This window comes from Brassica napus, chromosome A6 (genome assembly GCF_020379485.1).
Source record: "Brassica napus cultivar Da-Ae chromosome A6, Da-Ae, whole genome shotgun sequence".
NCBI classification, from domain to species: Eukaryota; Viridiplantae; Streptophyta; class Magnoliopsida; order Brassicales; family Brassicaceae; genus Brassica; species Brassica napus.
Genome location: NC_063439.1, coordinates 2,739,955 through 2,762,155, shown reverse-complemented (window position 1 = coordinate 2,762,155; position 22,201 = coordinate 2,739,955). Strand labels below are relative to the sequence as shown.

Here is a 22,201-nt window from a genome sequence, read left to right as displayed (position 1 = left end):
TTGATTTAGGAATTTAATAAATTTATGGGTTTTGTTTTATTTGAAGTTGCAAATACTAGTGTTCCTCTTTTGATAAAGTTGAATATCAATATATGATTATAAAAAAAACCTCAACTAAAGATGAATAGTAGAATAACCTCTCAATTAAAAATTCGACGAAAGAAATCTTCAATTTTAATTCTGTTTGCGGCTGTTACCCTCCGTTTAAAATATTGTGACAAAGGATGATTTATGCTAACAGAATTAATGGTTGGTTTTATAATCCATCTTTAGTTGAGGAATTTGATTAATAAAAATCATTTAATGTTTTAAAATCAATATTATCGCTTATGCATTATTTAGAACTCTTATAATTGATTGACACACCTTTAGAAATAATATATAAATCACTAAACATTACTTTATCAATCTTATAACCGATTTATTAAGTTTTATAATTATTTTAATAATTTCATAAATGATGAATAAGGTTTAACATTGTTTTTATAAGATCAAAGATATGGTTACTCATGATACTACAAAAAAATATGAACTAAATAAATAAAGCAAGAAGAGTAAATCAAAGATATTGTTTTATTGATCAATACGGTATGAGAATAACTTATCGGTTTGGAAATCAAAGAGAAGAAAATAATCATGCATTATTATTTCGTAAGCAGGAGGAAAGTATGACCCGAAGGCCAGAATCCATGTAAACAGGAGAAGAAAACCGACATCCTTACATTAAGCAGGAAGATTGAATTTCCAAACTAATTATCCTAAACACTACTTACAACTTAGTATAACTTAAAAATCCTAATTATTTGATATTAGAAAACTGTATGGTTTTTGTCCTTTATAAAGATTTATTGTTTTACTTCATATTTCTGTAATATCACAAATAGAAATGTATTATTTCATCCTAACAAGTAACAGAAATTATAAGATGCTGCATGGTTAACCTGAGTTGTTGTGGCTCTTTGGCATGTTGGATTGATGTTCGTATGGAAGAGTCGTCTCCTTGCGATTTTAGGTTCTTGATCATCTGTAGCAGGTAGTGCTCAAGCGGCGGCTAGGGCATCTAGGCGCTTGTTGGTTTTCTTGTGATGAGGCCTCGGATAGGATGTTTTGTCTCTGAAATCACTTGAAGACGGGATGGATAAAATCTTAGAGGTTATAGCACCTCTTAGACGATGTCGTTAGTAAAAAAGACATTTGACTATTCGAAATTTATTTTAATCGTTTAATTCAGTTACACAATAAACAATCTCGACATTTTCTCTGTCAGTTTAAAAAAAAAAGAGCTTAAAATATTCAGGCAATCCTTTAAATTTTCATATTCCAGCAGATCTGAGAGCGTATTCTTGCACCAGCGCCGCAAATAGTGACTGCTTCTCAAGCAAACGAGCCGGGCTATCAAACTCTTTTGCTTTACCTGCGTCTATGACCAGGACTCGATCACAGTCCATGACCGTTGGAATCCTGTGAGCTATGCTGATTATAGTACACGACTCAAAGTCTTCTCTGATAATCTTCTGAATCACGGCATCTGTTTGTGAATCTACGGATGCAGTTGCTTCGTCTAGGAATAGAAGTCTGCTTCGTTTCAACATAACCCTGCCTAAACACAGAAGCTGTCTTTGTCCTACGCTCCAGTTCTCGCCACTATCAACCACTGTAACAATCAAGTATACATATGTTCATTCAAGATTCTTATTATATATCTTATGAAAATGTATATATATTTTAAGTACTCACCCAAAGAATCTAGCTTCTCAGGCTTTGTAGCAACAACATCCTTGAGTTGGCATCGTTCTAGGCTCTGGAACCAAAAAAAAAAGATTATTGTATATGATTTTTATTGTAACTACATCATATGTTTTTATCATTATCACCTTCCATATTTCTTCGTCAGAGTATTGATCTGTTGGGTCGATGTTGCTCCTCACGGTTCCTTCAAAGAGGACTGGTTCTTGTGGAATGATTCCGAATCTTGATCTTAGATCATGCAGCCCTAGAGTGCATATATCAATCCCATCGATGACTATCCTTCCTCCTGATGGTTCTACAAGCCTGAACAACACTTGGATCAACGTCGATTTCCCGCTTCCTGTCCGTCCAACTACACCGACTTTCTCTCCTCCTTTGATGTCCAGAGTGATTCCTTTCAGCACAAGTGGAGTGTTTGGTCTGTACCGCACCTGTTGTTTAAGAAAAAGTTAAAAAGAGATCCTTCTTGAAAATTTTGAGGAGTAAAGGTTGGTTTGATGTTAACTTACCTTGAGGTCTTCGAGATGTACATTGCCATGGAAGGGCCAGTTCGAAGGTGGGAGGTTTTCTTTGTTCTCCCACTCGGCTTCAGCTGGAATATCAGTGAACTGTTTGATCCTTTCAACGGAAACCATCTTGTTTTCGACGAAACAGCTCATGTATATTGCCCAAAACAGAACCGAGTTCAGAGACAATCCATACGAAAGAGACAAGCCGACATTTTCTGCATCAGACCACAAGAATATTTCATGAGTGATATCATTTGGTATCAACTACTTATAAGGCGGTTTAGTGATCAGTACCTGGTTTGATCACGTTGCTTGGTAACATTACCATAAACAAAGCCGAGATGCAGAGCACCCAGCTCCCAATAAGCTCTAGCCGAAACCCGAGCCATTCGTTAGAACCATTGTTGTGGAAGTCCATCCTAAGATTAGCGTTGACACGCTTCACATTCTCTTGCCTAAACAACTCATGTTTCCTGAATGATCTGATTGTCATCACTCCGGCTATACTTTCCGAGAAATGGTGGATGACTGGAGCCTTAGTGATCGAGTCCAGGCGCGTCAGTTCACGGGAAGATGTGAGGTAATAGTTCCGGTACCAGATGTTGAGCCATCCAAGAGGAATCACAAAGAATATCGTTGGCCAAGCATATTGGCAAGTAACTATGAAAATGCTCAGAAGAGTTGTGTACATTGATGCCACAAGTCCAAGCATGAATGGGATGAAGATATCGACGTTGGTCTGATCAGTCGATGCCTGCATAGAAGAATCAAAAGAGACAAACCGTTTAACATCAAATCTTAGTTTGCTAATATGAAGAAATCAAATAATTTTGTGTCAAATGATGATTTATTTTATGTAATATAAATTATGTTTTTGTAACCGAATTAGAAAAAATACTTAAAACCAATTCGACTGAATAAACACAAACTAAACCGAACCGAATACAAACCAAACTAACTTCTTCAGTTTCGGTTAAAATTTTATTTGATCCAAACAAACCAAACCAATCCTGAATTTAAACCGAAATGACCACCCCTATCACTTATATGTACATAGGCTGAGAAGGTGAAAGTTTTCTTACCCGACTGAGAATTCTTCCGGATGGTGTGGTGTCGAAGAACGACATGGGAGCATGTAAGATACTGTTAAGAATCTGTCGGAAGAAGATCTGAGCGGTCTTGAGTCCCAAGTGGGTGACGTAATATGATCGCAAGCTCACCAAAACGATGGAAACAAGTGCAATAATGACGTATACACGAATGAAAACAGAGGCGTCAAACGAAACAGCATTCTTGGCAGACGTTTCGTATGCGAGCCAGTAATCGCTAGCCATCAGTGAGCCCTGCCACGTTAGAGAGAAGAACACCACAAAGACAATGCCCCACCAGCCATATGCCTCGGTGCAATACTGTTTGTAAACTCGCAGGCTAACCTGCCCGGTCTCCCTTTGCTCTTCTTGAATGAGTTTTGAGCCGTCTTCTACTGTCTGAGAGCCGAGAAACGACTTGACGTGTTCGTCGTTTAGATCACTTAAGTGAGGAGAATCCATGGAAGTTCTTGGTGAGCTCGGATGTGAGCTTGGACGGGGTGATGTAATGATTGTTGCTGCTGCTGATGAAGACTCTGCACCGGCTTCAACTAGCTCCATTGATGTCTCGTGTGCGGCCACAAGCTCCCCAAAATCCAAACCGGAGCTGACTAGTTCGTCGTATCTTCCTGATTCTACAATCTTCCCTTCTCGCATCACCTGAAACTCCATGTCGTAAGTACAACAAGTTCATATCTCTCGTTTTAATTATAATAAAATATTGCTTGAATATTACCAAAATGCAATCAACGTTGTGTAAGAAGTCCACTTGATGTGTTACTAGCAAGACGGTCTTTCCTTTCAGAGCTCCTCTTACACATTTCTACAAGAAACACCACAATAACAAGAATCAATTTTAACATGATTACCAAAAAAAATAACAAAAAATCAAATTGTGTTGCATTTTGAAGTTACATCAAGATTCTTATGTGTTCCTTCTTACCTTGAATATGTCTGAACCGGTATGAGCATCCACAGCGCTAAAAACATCATCAAGAAAGTACACATCGCAATCCTGATAAACCGCGCGTGCGAGCTGTATACGCTGCTTCTGCCCTCCGCTGAGGTTGATCCCCCGTTCTCCAATCTCAGTTTGGTCCCCAAACTCCATCATCTGCAGATCTTTCTCCAGACAACAGACGTTAAGCACCTCGTTGTACTTCTCTCTAACCATGGGAAGACCAAACAAGATGTTGTCTTGAACCGTTCCGTTTTGTATCCACGACGTCTGCGCTACATAACCTGTGCTCCCACACACCCTCACCTGCCCCGTGATTCTGTGCATTTCGCCAAGAACCGAAGCTAACAGAGAAGATTTTCCTGAACCAACGGTTCCAACTATCGCCGTGAGCTCCCCTTTATTAACCTTAAAGTTGATGTCCTTAAGCGCGGGTACATTATCCTCATCATCCCAACTAAAGCTTCCATCTCTAACCTCCACGGCGACACGACCATCACAACCAATGGATCTCTCCACGGCCTCATTAGACAGCTCTTTGCTCATCATGTAGGAGTCAAGTCTCCCCAGAGAGATCATCGCCTGCGAGAGAGATATCATAGACTGAGGAAACGTCCTGATGGGTTCTTGCAAGATCTTGAATATGGTGGTGGTGGTGAACACTGTCCCAGCATCAAGCTTGACTCCCAAGAAAAGCGCGGTGGCGAACGTGAGAGCGGATATAAGCACGGGCGTGCTCCAGAGGACAATGATGTTTCCGGAGATAGAGTAGAGAAACTTAGAGAGCCAACCAAACTCCATGTCCCTGAAGTTGAGGATCCTTTTGTTGAAATGATTCTCCCAGGCCTGGAACTTGATCACTCGCATGTAGTTAAGCATCTCGTTGGTAGCTTTCATACGAGAATCTCTGTTCCCCATCAAGCTAAACTGGTATCTATTGTTTCTCTTAGTACCAAGGAGGATAAACACAAACACACCAGTGAGGCCGACGACGGCCGTTACAACCGACGCGCCTAGGCTTCCGTAGAGAAGCACTAACGCGAGAGTCACTTGTAACGGCATAAGCCAGATAGCGTGGAGCTGAAGCATCATGTCAGAGAGCTGTTGCGCATCGACAGCCATGTAGTTCACTATTTGACCTACGCCGTGGTTCTGACGCGCGGAGCTGGTGAGCTTTAAGCCTTTCTTGTACAATGCGGTGATGAGAGTTGATCTAATAAGCATCCCTAGCTTCTGCGAGTTGAAGTTAAACTGATGCGTCGTCAAGACCTCGACGAACTTGGCGACTAGGAGGACGAGGACTAGGTAGTACCCTTGCAAAGGCGAGGATCTCTTGCCTGATGTGAAGTCGACGAAGCTCTGGATGAGGACTGGACCTACGTACATGACGCAGAGACGCACGATCGCTAATATCGCGGTGAAAAGGATCTCTTTCCAGAAACATCTTATTAGTGTCGTGCGGACAGGGTGGTTAGAGTTTTCAGAGGGTTTCGGCCAGTTGGATTCGAAGACGAGCGCGAGCCTCTCCGCTTTGTGTTCTGGAGCAAGCGTGGGGACTTGTTCTAGCGTCAACGGTGACTTGTAGCCTTTGCTGAGTAAAGGATTCATCCATAACCAAAACATCTTGGAGAAAGCCGAAGCGGATGCGTAAAGAGAGACGTTGACAGATTTTTCCAAAACGACGTCGTCTGGTTTTATACCGTTTCTCTCTTCCGTTGTGATAATGACGCCGTTGGTTCCTCTAACGGAAACGATGAGGAGAAAGACTGTTAAGGGGAAGGATAAGAACGAGGCCACGTCTTCTACGTCGGAACCGGCGGAGAGGAAACGGAGTATCCCGGAGACGGCGAAGAGTGTTGTGACGACGAAGCTTGAGAGCCAGTAGATTCTTAGCGATAAGGGGTGACTCAGCGCTGAGAGTCTCTTCTCGTGGAGGACGAGAACCGCGATGACGGCGTTTGTGACGGCGTGGATTAGCCAGAACATCGGGTCTATGACGTTCCATGGTCTATGAGTCCGTCTCTTCCCCGTAAACGCCAAAACACAAACCACGACGGAGCAAAACGACGATAGAACGGCGGCTACGACAGTCGTTTTGAACCATGCGGTTGTTCTCGTTTGGATTCTTCCACGGTTTTCGAGAAGTGGTTTCGTAACGTCGGCGTTACGGTTGACAGTGGAAGAAGAAGGGCGAAAGAGTTTGTGAAGAGCGAAGAAGAGGAGGAGGACGATGAATAGAAGATCAACGGCGGAGAAGAGAACACGTTGAGGGCATGGAGAGAGGAAAACAAATCTCAGCCATTGGATTGCTACCGGAAGAGAAGATGTGGATTCTATGACAGCTGACGAAGAACATGAGAGCTCGGTGAGCCACATAGAAGGAGAAGAAGAAAACCACCACATCTTCCCAGATAAACAATAGAGAGATTCGATTCAGACAACTTCTGGTCTTCACGTGTTTATTATATACTCATTTATGACAACAACATATACTATATTATAATGCAATAAATACTTCTTTTCTATTTTTTCTTGACGGGCAATAAATGTATTTTGGTTTTTGTGATGACGTATTTTTGTTTTCAAGTGAATACGTTTCGGGTTTGGTTTTCAACATCCGTGGCTGCGGTTGCTTTAGCGTCGTAGCCGTTCTACAATTTTTTTGTGTTGAGTTTTCAAACACAATGATATAAAGAATATATACTTTTTAGAAAATATATAAATTTTATTAATATCCAGCCTAATTTGGGTCGGCATTCTGGTACATGTACGAGTTCACTTCGGATTTATTCGGATTTCAAAATTTTCGAAATAAAAATTTAAATCCAATATTTATAAATTTTGGTTAGGACTTTTTGGTTCTTTGCAGGTTCGGTCTGGGCAGATATTCATTTAAGTTATGGAAATATATTAAAATTTCTAATATACCTTATAAATTAAAAATAAAAATAATATATACAGTACATAAATTTGAATAATGTATGCTAAATATCTAAAAATAATATGAAATTGGTTCCATTTAGATATTTGGATGAACAATCGTAGGTATTTATGATGTTTATGGTGTTTTGAGTATTTTGGATATTTTTAATATTTACTCTTGGCAATTTTCAAGAATTTTGTATAACTCAAGTATTTTTGAGTATTTTGAATATTTTTTGAATATTAAATCTTAAAAAAATTAAATATTTAAGTTTGAGAGCACGATTCAGATATTTTGAATATCTAAAATATTTGGTTTGGTTGGGATTCAGATTATTTTTAAAACAAAAAAAGTTTTGAATCCATTTAAATATTTTATTAATTTCCCTTCAGATTTGATATAATCTTTTGGGTTGGATTTATTTTGGTTTAGGTATTTTTACCCAATCCTAAGTCCAAACAACCTAAAACGGATAAATTATTATTAATTTTTTATATAGACTAATTTATTTTTTATATATATTTTTAATCCATCAATAAGCTTTGATTGATAACTAATGGAATAGAAATTTAAGGAAAATGTTGAAACCCAATAAAAGAGAAAATTGAGAATGAGAATGAGAGTAAAATATATTATTATCCTTTTACTCTATTTGGAGTAAATGAGATAAAAACTACTTTTTCTTGATTGAGTTAAACTAAAGTAATTGAACAGAAGATGTCAAAAAAAGTAATTGAACAGAAAAATTTGCCACTCCACTTTACAATCGCTGGATATATAAAGTCGCAACTTTAATTATTTGATTCCTATTATTATGATGTTGACAAAATAATAAAAATAAATTGTTAGAATGCTTCCCACTATGCTAATTTAATTAATTGATTTCTTTGAAAAATATTTTATACTTTCAAAGTTTTTTTTTCGAAAGTTTCAAAGTTTAAAAGGTATATAGTATTGTTGAAAAAGGGTATATAGTATAAAAACAAAATAGGAAAATAGGTATATAGGGTAAGGATCAGATGGACCAGGACTTATTGGAAAATAAATAATTAAAAATATGTAAGCTCAGATGTTTTAATCAATTAACTAGATCATGATCCGCGCTTTGCAAGCACGGATTATTCTATGATGAAAATTTTCACTAATAATTAATAAATACTTTGTTAATTTGTAAGAATTTTGTTTATTTGAATTTTTTTTGCATTTAAATCAATGCTTTTAAATTTGATCCGAATCCACGGTCAAATCGGTTAATCCGGTGATTCGATAATTCAATTTAGGTTTTAAAAATATCCATATTTATAAAAATCACTATATCTGAGACTAACCAATTGAACCGATGGATGCCCGATATGTTAACATATCCAATTTGATTTAAATTGCTATAGTTTCATAATTTGTCACCTTTTAATCCAAATTTTAAAGTTTATTGTTTTACAATTTTATTAAATTATGACATTTCTATAAAATTTTGATAGAGAAAAAAATAGATATAATTAACAACTATAAATGTCTTGATCATATTACTCCATTTTATATAACTTAATTAATTTTATTATAATTATTTTGTGTAATTTTTCTTGTTAATCATTTATATTATAATCGCTTTAAATTTTTTGTTAACAATTAGTATTAAGCATTTTTCTTTAGATAACATATATTTTGAACATTTTTTCATAATTATTTTTGTTATTATAGTTATTGTACACTGTATAATATTTACATATTTATTTTTTATGTAATGGCTATTATTGAATTGTTATCTTACTTAAATAAATGATAGAACCATTATGTAGTAAATATAAATAAAATAATATTTTAATTTAATTGATTTATCATTGATTGAAATGTTTTTGTAGTATTTAAACCTGTAAAAGTAAGTTTTATTTATTTTCGTTTTTTATAAAAATTTTGAATATTTTTTTTAATTATTTAATTTATTTAAATATTTGGTTATTAAAAAGATAAGTTCCAATATTTTATATTGTTTGGACATAAGATTAATTATAGTGTTGTTTGGGAAAATAGATAGTAATATAAAGAAATGATTATATTGTTTGGAAACATTGATAGTAGTATAAAGAAAAAAGTATTAGTGATTTAATGTAGGTTTAACTAAAAGTAGGAAGATGTATTTAATTTAAAAACTTATAAAATAAATGTTAGGTCTAATACAATATTTATGTTTTAATAATATAGATATTTCGATGATGTACCAACAACCTTGACCCAAACTATTCGTTGGCTAATGTTTTGTTTATATGTTGGAATTCAAAGATAAGACAAATTCGTTGGAATGAGAAATTCGGATTCGGATCTCTTGTGTATATTATTATAAGGTATCTTCTGATAAGAGAAGACAAATTAATTGGAATGAGATATCTTTGTATACTATTTTACATGAATCTTCTGATTTTAGTTGACAAAAAATTCTAGTTTAAGAAAAGCACAAACGTTTCTGTAACAAGTCAGTCGTCCCTTTAAGAAAAGTTTCTCATTTTATTGACAAGATCAACAGAGACTAGTATTTAAAAGTAAAAACAAACAAGAGTGGAAAGGGTCGTGTGAGACTCGTCTTCCTTTTTAGAGCCCCGAGTAGACTAAAGATAACAAGGGTCCCGTTAGTTTTTATTGACTTTAACTCGATGCGGAAAAGTCGATACTTTTTGTGCAATTATTGGACTTGTCACCCATATATCATGGAGACATTAATACACTTTCTTCTGACTCCAACAGCTCCAACATGATTACACATTTAAATGGTAGATGACTAGATGGAACATGCAAAATTACGTGAAAAATAATTATAAACCCATTATCAAAATATTTGATTTCAGAGCTTTTGTTACGAATTTTCAAATTTGTGAAATCTATCTATACTATTGTTTATGAAATGATTTGGATTATTTGTCATCTTCTCCATAATTTTAGTTAATTTGCATACTTGTCATATTTTCCATGATTTTAGAATAAATCATTAGTTTAATTAATATTTTTTTATATCTATATATTTATCATGATATTTAAAATCATGATAAACATGAACCTATTTTATCGATATATATACCAATATTTTTAAAAAATATATTTTAATATATAATAAAGATGAAATTTAGGACATCTAACTAATAAATAGATATTAATAATATATACCGATAATATCATCTTTACTTTTCTTTCATTTATAATATTAATGACTAATATTTTAGCTAATAGCTAATTTCTCTGATTTTTACTGAAAATATTAATCAAATACATATTATTATAAAATTTATATATATATGTATACTAATATATCTTAATTAATCAGTTTATTTAGTCAATTTGCTTATTTTCATCTTTTCCATAGTTATATGATAAATTATTAGTTTAATTAATATTATTATTTAATTTATTTATTTTGATATCTATATATTTATCATGATATTTAAAATAATTAATAAACAATAACATATTTTACCAATATATATACTAATTTTTTTTTTAAAATATATATATTTTAATATATAATTATCATGATATTTAGGAATTAATAATTAGATATTAACAATATCTACCGATAATATCATCATTACTTTTCTCTCATTTTTGTAATTTTAATGACTAATATTATAGCCAATTTCTCTGATTTTTACTGAAAATATTGATCAAATACGTATTATTATAAAATTTATATATAAGTATACAAATATATCTGAATTAATCAGTTTCTTTTGTTTATTCGGTTTGATACATTAATATATTGAACCATATTCATATACTGATGTTTTCTAAACATAACATCCTCGGTACTTCCAAATCTAGACTATTTTCTCTATTTCGGTTTGGTTCGGTTTTGAATGGTTTAGTTTTACCAGATTGAACACTTCTAAACTATTGTTATTTGTTAATGTTTTATATTTGTGATTTTTGATAATCCTTATAGTACCACATGATTTATTTTCAGTCCAAATACAATATGTGTTAATTTCATATACAAAATTTTCTAATTTAATTATTACTATAAAAAAGATTTTGATCCAAAATCTACATCACATAAATAAAAATATAAAACAAAATAATACAATTTAATAAATTGATTACCCTTATCAATATTGAAATTTTATAATTTATAATAATTTAAAATTTGTATCTACTTTAATTATCATTATTTTATTAAAAAAATTATAATTAAAAATTGTTATATGTATAGATATATTAATCTGCATAAGGTGCGGGACATCAACTAGTTTTTAATTATATTTGAATAAAAGGAATATAGTTTTTTTGTCACTGATTAAAATAAATAAAATAAATATAGTTTGTGTTTTCGTTTTACTATATGACATTGCATATCAACCTAATTGTTTTATGGGAAATTGACACAAATACCACATTTATAGTACCACTTTTCATATTTACACTAACCATTTTTACCCTCAATTTTAATAAAGAGTAAAATACAATTATACCCTTAGGGTTAACTAATCTAGACTTAGGGTTTAGTGTTGAGGGGCGGGGTAGAGTTTTTGGAATGTGAAATTTATGATTCTAATAAATATATAAATACTTAAAAAAATATATAAAAAAATTTTAAAAATAGTTTCAAACATTATTTTCGTTTTTCAAAAACAAATTTGAAAAAAAAATAAAAAAAAAATTCGAAAAAAAAATATTCACAATTTTTTTTTTATAAAAAAGTTCGAATTTGAAAAAGTATAATTCGAAAACATAAAAAAAATGTTTATTTTTTTTTCTTTTATTTTATTTTATTTTACTTTTTTTTATTTAAATAATGATTTATTATATATATAAATAACAAGGGCATAAGAGTCTTTTGCCACTTAATGAAAAATATATTTTTGAAAATGTCTCATTAGTGGTGGTAAAAATAAAAAATGGTACCATGAAAATGGTAAACATGTAATTTCTCCTTGTTTTATATAACAAGTGATTAATTATATTTTGGATTCAAATGATTAAAAATGTTATGAACTTTAAACTTTGATGTCAATTAATTGGTCTATGTCATTAATATATTGTTTTCTCTTAACATCCATACCAAAAAATTGTTTTCATTCCTCATAATATTCAACATTTAACATTTCAAATAGTTAATTGGGAAATAGTTAATAGGATTAACTAATCTAAACTTAAGGTTTAGAGTTGAATGGTGGATAGGATTTTTGAAATGCAAAATTTAAGATTTTAATAAATATATATATATATATATAAATAATAAAAATATAAAGAAATAAAAAATTGTTTCAAACATAATTTTCGATTTTCAAAAAGAAATATTGAAAAAAAAAATAAAAAAAAAAGATTTTAAAAATGTTCGAATTAGAAAAAATGTAATTTGAAAACATAAAAAAATTATTTTTTTTATTATTATTATTATTTTTTATTTAAATAATTATTTATTACATATATATAGAGAACAAATGTAAAAGGTCAATTCTGTGTACATTATATCTTCCACTTGTTACAATCTTTAGATCAAAAAAAAACTTGTTACGGTCCGAAGTGATGTTGCAGGTACATACACTCTGTACATTCTATGTGTACAGAGTACATACACAAGCTGTCCTAACAAAAAATGGGGATTTCTAACTACTTGATATTCCAGTAGATTTTCCATATCAGGGACAATTACAGTTAACTATGTTTTGCCACTTTTAGCTTATTATCACCCAAAAGGAGTAGATGTTTAGATGATGATACATACAAGTGACAATAAGAAGCCAGTAGCAAGATAAACACAATCATATATATAGACAGAAAGAAAAAGAAGGCTTTGAAATCTACAATCTGGAGATCAATTTTAGCAGGTCTGATGCATCTTTGGCGTGATCTGGGACAGGAAGGTTGCATAGAAGTGTGACTCTGGAGGAAGATATTAATATTTTCTTCTCAGTTCTCTGTGTTGACTTCCAAAGCTTGACTTCCCAGACCTGAATGGTTTTGCCTGTGCTTACAGGGGATGCTTGGGCGAAGACAAGGTCTCCCAGATCGGCACTCTTTACGTGGTTTATGGAGAGTTGAATTCCAGCGACCCTTTTGAAACCGGAAGCCATGTGAGCTCCCATACTTGCTAAAGACTCGGCGATCAAAGCAGACACACCACCGTTTAACACCTTGAAAGGCTTTTAAAGATATTGAAATTTCTCAGAAGTTGTGGACAAAAAGATTCAATGATCAAAATTCAAGAAGAAGAGGGAGAAAGGAACCTGGCAGCAGATTAGAGAAACGGTAAGACGACCAGTGACACGGGTGGGAGATAGTTCATCGATCTCGAAACCTAAGGCGTGAAGAGGGGGGTCTAAAGCTTTCGTCTTGGACGATGCAGAAACCATTTGTGTCATCTGCTTTCAGAGGAAGCGAGAGAAAGAGAAGGTTAGGTAGGTGAAGTTGTAAGATGATGATAAAAGAGAGGTTTAGAAAAGAAGTGCGAAATGAATTGAATTTGCTTTGTTGGAAATGACGTCAAACGAATATTGTACTTATTTTGGTGAATATGTTAGTTACAGTTATGAGTTACTAGATTTTTTAACCGTGCTACGCGCGGATAAGATATTATATGTATTTCTCAATTCTAAAAAAAATATAATGTATAATACTGTATTACATTATTTAAAGAATATAAAATAAGATTACATAACATAAATATATTTTTTAAATTTTCTTTGTGGAAATCATTATGTTGTTTGATTGTTGTACTTGATTCACATATTTGCATAGTTATTTGTGATAGATGAATAACTATATTTTTATTATCAGTAAATAATATATATTTATTATATAATATAAGAAAAATAAAATTATATTCTTTTAAAACAAACTTGTCTGATGTAGGGACTCGGTTATAGACATATCATATTCAAATGAGATATTTTACAGTTATCAATCTTCTTAACAGTCAAGAAACAAATCTGAATATCAAAACAATATCTCATACGATCTCTTTGTGGAATAACTGCTCTGAAGAAATTGAATTTAGGCATCAAAAAGGACTGAAAATGGATGTGCATATGTGTTATCTAAGTCAGTTTTACAAAGTACTATTCATAATTCATATATCATTTATGTCCATCCTATTTTTTGTCCATATTTTCTTAAACATCTTGAAATAACTGATGCTAATTAATAATAAACTTTTGGCTGGCAAAAAAAGAGTCAAAATTGTCTAATTATTGCTTAATTTGTCTAACTGATATATATGTATTTCTCAATTCTAAAAAAATAATGTATAATATTGTATTACATTATTTAAAGAATATAAAATAAGACTACATAACATAAATATATTTTTTAAATTTTCTTTGTGGAAATCATTATGTTGTTTGATTGTAGTACTTGATTCACATATTTGCATAGATATTTGTGATAGATGAATAATTATATTTTTATTATCAGTAAATAATATATATTTATTATATAATATAAGAAAAATAAAATTATTTACTTTTTAAACAAAGTTGTCTCATGTTGGAGATTCGGTTATAGACATATAATATTCGAAGGAGACATTTTTACAGTTATCAATCTTCTTAACATTCAAGAAACAAATCTGAATATCAAAACAATATCTCATACGATCTTTTTGTGGAATAACTGCTCTGAAGAAATTGAATTTAGGCATCAAAAAGGATTGGAAATGATGTGCAGATGTGTTATCTAAGTCAGCTTTACAAAGTACTACTATTCATAGTTCATATATCATTTAAGTCCATCCTTTCTTAAACATCTTGAAATAACTAATGCTAATTAATAATACACTTTTGGCTGGCAAAAAAAATTAAATTTGTCTAATTATCGTTTAAATATTTTATTAATATTGTCTAAGAAGCTTTCAATTGATATCATAGTTTAATTTTTATTAGTTTTTTTTGTTAATTTTAGGATTTTTTGTATTTAAGATTTTTTTCCATATTAAACTTATATTTCTTTCACATAATATATATATATATATATATGTCGTAAAAATTACCATCAAATCAGTTTTACTTTTTTATTATTTTATTTTTAATGAAAATACACTTTTAAATAATTTAATTTAAAATAAAATTATATATTAATTTGTTGTATTCTAACAATTTGATTGATTTAATTAATTTGCTTTGGTGGATAACTTAAAAAGTTTTCATATGAATCGGGGAAAGCAAGCTTATGTTGTTATATTATATTTATTTGTGTATATAGAATCTTGTGTATATAGAATCGGGGAAAGCAAGCTTATGTAAACGTACTTTTACAAAAGTCTTAACTTTCTCACGAAAACAAAAAATCTATGCTTTTTCATATTTGTCAATGTTCTCACACTTTCAAAGAATATATTAGCTTAGTCACTTTCTTATTTTTTTTACAAAACAAAATATCGAAGTCTTGAAAGTTGAATCCATATTATTGTAAATGTACATAAGAGTTTGTGATTACATATTTAGTGATTCTTGTATATGTGTGCAAGAAAGTTTCAATGGCTTAGCGGTATATGCTCTATATTTATGTCATACTAACCCGGGTTCGATCCTGTCCTTTGCATTTTTTTTCATTTTTTATGAAAAAATAAATGAGATGACGTGGCAACTTCGGGCTCTCTGATTGGATGATTATATATGCTGATGTGGACACTCTAAGAGGGGTTTATATCTCTCTTTTAGTATAGTATAGATGACTGGTTACGGATCAGATATCTAGGTTTTTAGAGGTATCTATGATTTGTTTAGAATGTTATGGATATAAATTTTTCGTTTTTTTTTGTTGCAGAAAAATACGGATATCCGAAAAACTAAATATTCGAAAATATGTATATATTTGCAGATATTTACGAATACTTAAGAATATATCATTTCGTTTTAGTTAATACATATAATCTAGAAAAAATCAAGATAAATTTATTCTTTATATGATATATAAAATAAAAATAAAAGAAACAATGAAACAATATTTTTATAAATCTTCAAATTATTTATAAGAAAGACGAATTTAAGAAAAAGTTATAGATATCATAATAATTTTTTTTTCTTTTTTTAATTTTAATACTTTTATAAGTAATAATGTGAATAGTATTTATTAAATCATATGTTAAAATAAAAATTATATAAACTCACACATTTAAAACTCTCATTTAATCAATACATATATGTATTTATATAGCTGTCGGAGCATAGCGGATATTCGATTTTTAAAATTTTAGTATTTGTGATTTGCTTCGTTTTTAATGGATGTTGAGTTTTAGTATTTGCTTTGCTCTCAAACTTTACGGATAATTAAATTTTCAGATCGAATCGAAATAAATAACGGATCGAATCAAATTTAACGGACAAAATGCCAAGCAAACTAGGTCTCACTTTCGGACCAAATGTCAAACAAAAATTGGTTGAGTTTAGAGGTATTGACAAGGCGCACGTGTCGTATCCTTCGCTAGTCTTTTAATAGACCGAAAGTGAGAGTTGAGCCTAATAATGGGCTACCGTAAATTAAGGCCCGTTAGTGGGACAAATTACTCGTTTTCCTTTTTTTCGGTCAATAGACTCAATACAAATCACTCGTTTTCTCTTCTCTTTAGTAAGTAACGTAGTATATTTTGGTGAACGGTGTAACGAGATACGGAACTCTTAGCTAAGTAATGGCAAAGGAAAGTTGCATTTATAAAACTTATTGTATATGAAATAGATGTGAAATAAGATAAAACTATTTAAACAACCTCTAACTACTTGAACAACTACAAATTTTTCATCTTTAAATTCTTAAATGATCCATAATCTCCACATTGCTCCAAAACATGTATGGACCTGAAAAGACTCTAATACTAGCTAAAACTCCAGTTGCTAAAATGGTAAAAAAAAAATTGTAAATGAAGACCTCAGTTTGGCTATTTAAGGTAGTGTGTAAGTGTACTCAATTGATTGTTTGATTGGTTTAATTATTTCAATTAGGGAAAAGCTCGCATACGGCTTTGTGTAAGTGATACTCAATTGATTGTTTGATTGGTTTAATTATTTCAATTAGAGAAAATCTCTCATACAGTTTTTAACTGTGGTGGTTTCTAATTAGTTGACACCATTTTAATATGTGAATAAACCTGTCAAATGAAACACAAAGCAAACACAAACCAGTCTATTCGGATATCTTATGAATTTATAGTCGTTATTAGTTCACTGTAGATTTATTATGTGTACTAACCGTTTGGAAAACATAGCCTACGTTCTACAAAATTTTGTAGTAGAGATGCAAAATAGGAAAAGGTGGAAAGTCGAGGATTTTTTTTTTTTTTTGATAAAAATGAGCATCGAATTGAAAGATTCCGTGGGACGATAGCCGCAGTTATGGTAGTAGAAACTAGAAACCACCTAACTTTTGGACCGACCAAACCTTCACTTCGTCCTAGACTCAACAAACAAACAAATATCCGTTCTTATTTGAGTTGATTACCATATGAGACACATTTTGAGTTTCTATTGCATATAAAGACACTTTCTACTTGCAAGGCATTTTGTGGTGGGCCCAAAGAAAATGTGGACAGTTATGCCCTTATTGAAATGAAAAAGAAGTTGGCTTACGGTTTCGATAGCACGTGAACTTTTTGTTTTTGTTTTGAAATAGTCTTTTTTAACACTTTTTTGGAATAGTTTGAAATTGTTATTTTATTTTTTGATCAAATATTTTGGTTATGTTGTGGATGTGGACGACCATAGATAAAAAAAGAGATTTTTAAATTTGTGGATAGAGAATCCAAACTTGATGTGGTGGACAGAGTCACTAACACTAAACAACTTAGATAAAAAAAATTGTGACATTAAAAGGCTATGGATATAGATACTAATGTGTCCAAATCTCAAAGATGAACAAGTTAATAAGTTCAAACCAAAAACAGCCACGTACATGTCCATTGAGAAAAACAAAAGTTGGGTGATGAAAAACAAAGTTAAACAGACCAAAAGGTTAATAACTTCAAACATGTCCAACAAGAAAAACAAAGCTTAAATTCAAACATGTCCAACGATTATATATGAATGAGCTCTTGGTAACTTGCGGTTTCTCTTGATGGATTTACAGCTTCTTTTAAGTCCCATTAGCCATGGCAGTGTTACCCTCCTGAAACCATGAGAAACCCCAACACTTTGAATCTATCTTAAGACAAAGAACACAACATCATTGTTACTTCACATAAAAGCAAAAAGAGTAACCCGAACTGGATTGCAACTGCCTAGAAAATGGTTTATGGAAGGTTTGAGACTTGAGATGAATATGCTTTTTTTGTGGATGCTCTTTTTGTGGACAGGATCTTGGGAACAATATTACCAACTCTATGAACAAATGTGGATTGTCAATGCATACTCATTACCAATTCTAGTAGGCAAGTAGATTCCACACTCATAAACAAAGATTTAGAAAAACAGTGAAAAGAAGTCAAACATGACAGAAAAAGATGCAATTAATACAATATCCATAATCTAAGATGATTACCAGGTGAAAGAGCAGCAAAGTACAAAGGTCTTCCTAGAACTCAAGACCCTCCATGCTTCAGAACTCGAGACCATGAATGTCACCAACCACAACAACTTTGGAATCAGAGTCCAGATCATCAACATGGACAATAATGCGTTCTTGGTGGAGGATTTTGGAAGCAGTGAGGATGAGGGAGTCGAAGACGTTGACAGGCATCACTGAAGGGAACTGAGAAGGAGGGAGGTTCCATGAAGACTATTCAAAAGAGGACATAAGGCCATGTACCCACTCGTTGGTGAGAGTCCATCCATTTGTCCATGTAACGGGTGATGGTGGAGCACGTTCCGTTGGAAATACCTGAAGCTATAAATGTAAACACAAACCAAAAGAGACTCTGGTTATAACATAAGCAAAGTATTTAGAGATCAAAGCCCTTACGAAGAAGTTACAATGATAAAACCATTACAATAACTCAATGATTCTGGAAACAGAAAGGTAGAAACCATCCATAAGAACATCAAAATCCAATCTTTATATACAAATTACATACGTTACACATTCTCCTCATCAGAACAACAAAAGCTCAAAATCTGTATATTTGTTTACGGAAAGAGATCAAACCTGGCCACCAAGGACATCTACGGTTGGGAGAGCTTTCCAAAGGGACATTCTTTCACGTCGTGATCTCCGAGGACAGGGCAAGCTCTCTGTATTTTGTTAATCAAACCTATAAAACTTCTCATCCTTGCCATGTTTCCTCGAACGGATCAAAGAACCTCTCACCGACGCTCAGATCTAGTTAACTAGTTCCAGCGAAATCTGGAAAGAGGTTATCTCACAGTGGATTTGAAATGTCCGGTGAGTTTTACGGGTTATCGAGGCGGTGAAACGGTCGCTGAATCTCGAGCTTTTCCACTCTCTGATACTCTACCGCAGCTACCCTGAGCTCAGCCACGGCGGATCCCGAGCTCATCCACGGCGGATCCCGAGTTCAGCCACGGCGGATCCCGAGCTCAGCCACGGCGGACCCCGAGCTCATCCACGGCGGATCCCGAGCTCATCACGGCGAATCCCGAGCTCATCACGGCGGATCCCGATCTCAGCCACGGCGAATCCCGAGCTCATCCACGGTGGATCCCGAGCTCATCCACGGCGGATCCCGAGCTCAGCCACGGCGAATCCCGAGCTCATCCACGGTGGATCCCGAGCTCATCCACGGCGGATCCCGAGCTCAGCCACGGCGAATCCTGATCCCGTCCATGATCGATTTCATTACAAGCTCTGGTCTTATCATCACACCAATCAATCCTCTTTTGATTTTTTTTTATTGAACTCTGTGTATTAGGTTTGAACATTTGAGAAAATATAATTGAGTTAAGAAAGAGGATGAATTTGTTATTCTTTCGAGAAAAAAAAGAAGAGTTTGCGTAACGAGTTAGGAGAGAAGAAGAGTGAGAAACTGAAATTTAGTCTAGTTCAGGGGTGTTAGTGTCTTTAGATACACAAAATGTGTGTGGCAAGTGCAATGTGTCTCCAAGTGTAATTGGAAACTCATAAAGTGTCTCTAGGAGTAAATATTTCTTCTTATTTTCTAATTAGTTTCTTCTATCTTTCGGCTTTTTCTTTTTGGAAAAACGTCTCTAATATTACTGATTAAATAAAACAGTCCGTCCAACCAAATTCACCGTCCAAATACAGAAAGTTATAATTATTTCATTCGTCGGAAAACCATGTACTACTTCCTTTAACCCTCTTCCAAACTCACTTAAGCAGCGTGTTAAATCTTAAAGCATTTCTTAGCAAGACAAAAGAAAACATGGTTTTCTCCTTTCTTTTTCTAGATCTTTTGGTCAATCATATTTTCATTTATTTTCACTATAACACTAAAAACTCTTTAAAATAAAATTCTTATGTTTTTTTCTTGGATACCCTCTTTATGAATTTCATAAGACAAAATAAAAGTGATAAATTATTACTTTATAAATTAATAATATGATAAATTAATTATGTTTTGTAATTTCAAATTAGATCAAGATAAAATATGATATAATCTAGTAATAACAAAATAATAAATTTAGCAAGTAAATATATATTCCTATTAAATAATAAATTAGTAACTATTGTATAGATAATTAATATAAACATAAATTATTAAAAAAATCCTTAAAATAAATTTGATCTTTAATTGTTCACTTCAATATTTTATATTATTTTATTTAATCATATCCAAACATATTTTTATATTTATGATACACACACACACATATATATATATATATATATATATATATATATATATATATATATATATATATATATCTATTATGATATATCAAATAATTTAATAAAAAGAGATGAAATTCAAATTTCTAAAGTTTAATTAATATATAATACAGTAGAATCAAATAATTTTGTAAAAAAAAAATCTAAACTAAAAAAAGTTAAGTTAATAATTCTATATATTATTAAAATGTTACAATACCAATATTGTTTAAAGTTTATATTGTAGTTGGAAGCCAATAAAAACAAAATCCTAATACTATCTCCAATGGGCAATGGTATACAAAAATTTACTCTATATTTCATTCTAAAATAGAGTAACTCTATTATAGAGTTGAATTTGCCTAATGGTTCACTTTTTTTATAAAGTAATGTTACTTTTTTATTCTAAATATAGAGTAAAAAATAACATTACTCTTTTTTTATCAACTAGCAACATTACTCTATATTTCATTTTATTATAGAGTAACTATATTATAGAGTGAACCATTGAAGCAAATTTAATTCTATAATAGAGTTAATCTATTTTAATGTAAAATGTAGAAGAAATTTTTGTGTTCCATTGGAAATGCCACAAATACGAAAGAAAAAAATAAGTTAAAAATAAGTTAAGGTCACCTCCCAGCCGTCAAACCGTCTAAATTCCATTCAAAGAATGCATATTCAGTTTTGACTAATCAGAAGAAAAAAAAACATTGGTTAGACATAACGAATAAACATCCATCCGAATCGTAAGGATTCATAATCTTACAATGCAGGCAATATGTTTTGCTCGATTTATTTAATTAGTTTGTGTATATATAGTGACTTATAAGGCGGATAAACAACAACAAAAGATCATTAACTACTTGTAAGTTGCAATCAAATAATTGAATTCACCGTGTCTCGAGGTCGAGGGCACCTCCAAATGTGTGATCAACGAACTACGAACGTAATCATATTCACATACAAAGACTATAATATTATATAATAAAATTTTGAATCAACGAGCAGATTTTTTCAGTTGTCATGTGGAAATTGCTATAAAGGTATAGAGTCCGTTTGCTGGAACAAACCGGTAAAAATAAATAAATGGAAAATGTACTGGTGGGAAATAACAAATAGAATTGCACCAATAAACATTGTTCTTTCAAAAAAAAAAAAAACAATAAACATTGCAACTTTCGTTAAGCCATGTCATTATTTTCTTTCAAAATGAATATGATGATGAAATATAAGCAAAATTTAAAAACCACTTGTAAAATAATTGTCAGGGGATTATCAC

At 32.0% G+C, this 22,201-nt stretch overlaps 2 protein-coding genes and 1 long non-coding RNA gene across 3 annotated transcripts; all 3 read right to left on the bottom strand.

The window, feature by feature from the left end:
• Window positions 1-1,199: 1,199 nt before the first annotated feature.
• On the bottom strand, window positions 1,200-6,771 carry LOC106360408 (ABC transporter C family member 4). Its single transcript, XM_013799999.3, has 8 exons — window positions 4,290-6,771; window positions 4,083-4,169; window positions 3,341-4,006; window positions 2,553-3,012; window positions 2,259-2,473; window positions 1,875-2,180; window positions 1,738-1,801; window positions 1,200-1,654 (listed from the first exon to the last, which is right to left on the bottom strand). The coding sequence occupies exons 1-8, from the start codon at window positions 6,705-6,707 to the stop codon at window positions 1,314-1,316; spliced, it is 4,557 nt and encodes a 1,518-aa protein (XP_013655453.2). The 5' UTR covers window positions 6,708-6,771; the 3' UTR covers window positions 1,200-1,313.
• A 6,087-nt stretch (window positions 6,772-12,858) lies between these two features.
• On the bottom strand, window positions 12,859-13,691 carry LOC106359448 (1,4-dihydroxy-2-naphthoyl-CoA thioesterase 1). The gene is made up of 2 exons (XM_013799153.3): window positions 13,437-13,691; window positions 12,859-13,352 (listed from the first exon to the last, which is right to left on the bottom strand). The coding sequence occupies exons 1-2, from the start codon at window positions 13,569-13,571 to the stop codon at window positions 13,011-13,013; spliced, it is 477 nt and encodes a 158-aa protein (XP_013654607.1). The 5' UTR covers window positions 13,572-13,691; the 3' UTR covers window positions 12,859-13,010.
• A 4,259-nt stretch (window positions 13,692-17,950) lies between these two features.
• On the bottom strand, window positions 17,951-20,092 carry LOC106371531. Its single transcript, XR_001274559.3, has 3 exons — window positions 19,279-20,092; window positions 18,676-19,020; window positions 17,951-18,303 (listed from the first exon to the last, which is right to left on the bottom strand). It is a non-coding gene; the product is annotated as an uncharacterized LOC106371531 (long non-coding RNA).
• Between the last annotated feature and the right edge of the window lie 2,109 nt (window positions 20,093-22,201).